The sequence below is a fragment of the Vulpes lagopus genome, chromosome 8 (genome assembly GCF_018345385.1).
Source record: "Vulpes lagopus strain Blue_001 chromosome 8, ASM1834538v1, whole genome shotgun sequence".
In the NCBI taxonomy this organism is placed as follows: Eukaryota; Metazoa; Chordata; class Mammalia; order Carnivora; family Canidae; genus Vulpes; species Vulpes lagopus.
In genome coordinates this window covers 51,505,115-51,509,972 of record NC_054831.1, presented here as the reverse complement: position 1 = coordinate 51,509,972, position 4,858 = coordinate 51,505,115, and the positions used below count along the sequence as shown (strand labels likewise).

The 4,858-nt window shown below is 34.9% G+C and overlaps 1 protein-coding gene across 1 annotated transcript; it reads right to left on the bottom strand.

Moving 5' to 3' along the window:
* Positions 1–408: 408 nt before the first annotated feature.
* Positions 409–1,347, bottom strand: LOC121497721 (olfactory receptor 4K13). Its single transcript, XM_041767460.1, has one exon. It carries the CDS (start codon positions 1,345–1,347, stop codon positions 409–411), a length of 939 nt encoding a protein of 312 aa, XP_041623394.1.
* Between the last annotated feature and the right edge of the window lie 3,511 nt (positions 1,348–4,858).

Here is a 4,858-nt window from a genome sequence, read left to right as displayed (position 1 = left end):
AAATGGCTATGTGAGATGTCATCTGTGTGCATATTCTACATATAGATTCCCAATAATAACTACAACTATAATAGCAGCAATAACTTCAAGCATAATAGAAATAGTAATAATAATTATAAAAATGAAAACCATGCCAAAATAACAAAGAAACACAAATTTTTGTAGATAAATGAAGTACTTAAGGAGAATTTATTCATTCTTTCAAGTTACTTCAGAAGTAGTAAAGAGATTATTTAAATGCATGTCTTTTAGACTGTACTTGTCATGCCTTTAACCATTGACAGTGACAAAAATGGGATTTGCTCTTTAACAACTACACCTACTGTTTCCTTTTAGAGAACTTGAAACAGGTTAAAAGTTTATTTCTTAAAATGTCCATACAAGAGGTTATTTCTTCAGAAGCATCATCTACAAAGTGTGTTTTGAATTTATATGTCGAATTCTTATCCTCTTTATGGCTGCTTTTACTTCTTGATTCCTTAATGTATAAATAATAGGATTTAAGAGAGGTGTGAAAATTGTATAAAACACGGAAAGAATTTTATCTACAGAATATCTGCTAAAGGGCCATACATAGATAAAGACACATGGGGCAAAGAAGAGAGTGACAACTGTGATGTGTGCTGACAGAGTGGAGAAGGCCTTGGCTGAACCACCAGCAGCACGGTGCCTGACTGAGTATATGATAACCATGTAGGAGACAAGCAAGAGGAGAAAGCAGATCAGAGACAGGAGGCCGCTGTCAGCAATAACCAGCAGTTGTAGCAGGTAGGTGTCCTCGCAGGCAAGTTTGATCACAAGGGGAAGGTCACAGAAAAAGCTGTCCACCACACTGGGACCACAGAAGGGCAAATGCAACATGAAAGCCATTTGACTAGACGAGTGCACAAAGCCAACTGCGTAGGAAGATAACAGCAGCCCAACGAGCACTCGTGGGCTCATTATGGTCATGTAATGGAGGGGTTTGCATATGGCAACATACCTGTCTATTGCCATGGCTACAAGCAACATCATCTCAGTCCCACCTAGGAGGTGCATGAAAAACATCTGAGAATAACATCCCCACCAAGAGATTGTCTTCTGTTTTCGGAGGAAGTCCATGATCATCTTAGGGGTAGCAAAAGAAGCTAGGATCATATCTATACAGGACAGATTGATAAGCAGAAAGTACATTGGTGTGTGAAGGTGTGAGTCAAAGGTCACAGTGACCAAGATGAGGAGGTTTCCTAACACAATCCCGGCATAGACCACAGAGAATCCTACAAAGAAAAAAATCTGAAGATTCTGAGATTTGGAAAGTCCAAGCAAAATGAATTCAGACACCACTGAATGGTTTGCACTTTCCATGTTGTCAAATTATCTCAATCATAATCAAATTGAGTGAGAATCGTGGGTGGAAAAGTTATGTATACAGAAAAGATGGCTCATGTTGGTGTCTAATTTTGATATTTAGACTGGGTACCTGAACTTTAAGCACCTCTCACTTTTGGGAGATTTTGTTGGTCAGTGATTTCTGAAATGGCCCAGAGAAGTGTACCAAATAGCAAGGAAACTTCAGAATATATATTTCTGAAAGATAAAAATAGAAACAGCAGGTGAAATCACAATCATATAGGTTGTGAACTTGGAGTCCAAAGATCTTGATATAATACCTACCTGCAGTTACTAACTGGGGCAACATAGGATAAGTGTCTCCTTTTGAGAGTTAAGGTTCCTCCTCAGTAAAATACATGATACTGAATGCCTCTTTGTGTTTTATAAAAATCTCCATAAATAAGATAATGATCATGGTGGGTTCTACATTCACAGAATAATATTGAGTTTCTTAACCTAGAAATGATAAATGTGGAAAATACAGCAAGAATAAAGGCCCATATTTTCAAAGTGATTCTGTTAAAGAACTATTAATTAAGCCTTAAATTAAGTTCTGTTTCTAAGCTTTTAGGTCATGAGAAATCTATGCTCCATTCTTGCATGAATCTTTCACAGCTCATAGTAGCATCAGTTATGGTCATTGCACACTTTGTAGAGTCAAACAATGTAATTATATATACATATATATATATCACATATATAATATGTAAATAATATATAATCTATTTAAAATAATATATAATCTATTTAAAATAATATATAATCTATTTAATATAATATAAAATCTATTTAAAATATTACATATATTGTAATATATACTTATATATATTTATTATATTAATAATATATAACTATTATTATATATTAATATATATCTCTTTTAGGATTTAAGCAGAAAGTACCAAGGATGCACAAGTCCACAACCAAATGGAACTGAACTTATCTCATTTTCTTTTTGTATTCATTCATTCTCTTATTTATGGCTATAAAGAGGATTGCTGGGCAGCCCCGGTGGTGCAGCAGTTTAGCGCCACCTGCAGCCCAGGGTGTGATCCTGGAGACCCGGGATCGAGTCCCACATCAGGCTCCCTGTGTGGAGCCTGCTTCTCTCCCTGCCTGTGTCACTGCCTCTCTCTTTCTCTGTGTTGTTCATGAATAAAGAAATAAAATCTTAAAAAAAAAAGAGGACTGCTGTTTGGATTGCACATTTTTATTCGTCCCAAGCTTCAAAATGACAAAATGAGATAGCTTGAGGTAACTGATTTATGTGGTTAATAGAAAAACAGTTTTTTCAATATAGTGATCTAAATTTGTGCCATAACTTTCCCATCACCCCATGCTTATAACAACAATGGTTTTACTGGTTTTGCTCTAAAAAACTTTTGTCATCACTAATGGTTCTCAATTATCTAGATTCTTATAAAGCAGTAAATAAAGTATAACCTTCCTTTTGTGCCATTGATAATTAATTACCAGAGTGGAGAAAATACTTTCATGGGAAAATGCCTCATGTTAATCCCAGGAATAGCCTTGTATCTCCTTTTCCTATATACCCATTCATTTCCTGTGATTTATATTCCCAAACATCAGAAACATAAGGAAGAAGCATCGTGATGCTGAACACTCTTTCTCTGAGACAATCCCATGGGTAAATTTTTCCAATGAGGGATCTATTTTTCCCTATGTTCACATAACTTCTAGTCAATTCCCTATTCTAAAAAATTTAGATTGGTGCAGAGTCTTATTAAGTATGTAATATTAATATTTTTCTCTTTCTTTCATTGGGTTAGCTTTATACAATTAGATTATAAATCTAATCATGAATTAAGGGCTTCAAAAATATTGGGCAGCCCTGGTGGCCCAGCAGTTTAGCCCCACCTGCAGCCTGGGGTGTGATCCTGGAGACCCAGGATCAAGTCCCATGTTGGGATCCCTGCACAGAGCCTGCTTCTCCCTCTGCCTGTCTCTCTCTCTCTCTCTGTCATGAATAAATAAATAAAATCTTTAAAAAATATTGATGCTATTATTGGACTCAGCTCAACTACTAGAAATCTTAAACAGGTAAAAGTACTTAAGTGACTTATACACAAACATACTCCTTTCATCACTATTTATAATTTAAAAATATAGAAACTTTCTAAATAGCTAATTTATTCCATCTCTATGTTAAAGACCTGCTATGCATCCAGAATTATGCAATACACTGAAGATATTTATGGACCAATTTTAATCAATGAAAAGGAAAGAGTAATTGGCCTATGTAGAACATTTTAAGTGATATATATTAGTGAGGCAGGAAAATGTTCATAATGTACTGTTAAATAGAAAAACCCTAAATGTGAAATTACTTACAAAGAATGATTAGACCTATTTAAAAAAAAAAAAAGAAATGGTGAAAAGTATGCAAAGAAAAAAGAGGGCACTTCAAGAGAACACACTCAAGTAATGAAGATTGAATTGCACATTTTTCTTTCTACTTTTATCTATTATTCAATCTTCATTGTTGTCTTTTACTTTAATAATGGAAAATAGAAATGCTCACAGAATAATGGAGCTAAATATTATTTATACCTACTACTGGACCAAACAAAATCCATAAAAAAGCAAACAGGTCGCTTAAAACAAAACAAAAGAAAACAAAACACAGTTATGGGACATGTCAAAGGGACACAGGAACCAGCTAAAAGAACTCCCAAGTGACAAAGCTGGAACAATTTGGGTAATTCAAATAAATAAAGTAGCATTGGATTATAACCCAGAGTGTAAAATAAAGGCTCATGAGTCTACACTGGTATAAATAAATAATTCAACAAATAAGTGGAGAAGAGAAAAATTTCCCATAAAGGAGAATTTCAAATAATTTATGTAAATATTTCGAGTTCAAAGATGTGAAGCCTAGCACCCCACTCCTTAAGTGTTTCCTGTACATAACTTCCTTTCAAAGGAAAGTATAAGAGGAAGGTAAAAGGTTAACTTGAGAGTGAAGAAGCATCACAAATACAGCCTCACCCAGGTGATAAAAGTCGATATTAGTAACAATGTTTAATCTCTCTGTCAGTAGTACCCTTGATAGGATAAAATGGCACTTATCTCTGTGGTCTTCCCAAAATCTGTAACCCCAGTCTAATCACTAGGAAATATCGACGCATTCCAAAGCAGGGGCATCTTATAAGATACTCAACCAATAACACTTAATACCTTCATGGTCATCAAAAATGAAGAGTCTGAGAAACTGTCACAGCTAAGAGGAGCCTGAGGAGACATGAGGACTAAATGTAATGTGGTATCCTGGGTGGGATCCTGGAACAGAGAAAAGGACATTAAGTAAAAAGTGAGGAAATCTGAATAAAGTGTGGACTTTAGTTAATAATAGTGTATCAATACCAATTCATTAGTTGCATACTAGATGCAAGGTATATGGGAACTCCCTCTAATCTCTATGAAATTTTTCTGTAAATCTAACACTGTTCTAAAGATAAAGTTT

Bases quoted from the DNA above. Each gene is read 5' to 3' on its own strand.
- LOC121497721 (XM_041767460.1), bottom strand. From the start codon at position 1,347: ATGGAAAGTGCAAACCATTCAGTGGTGTCTGAATTCATTTTGCTTGGA.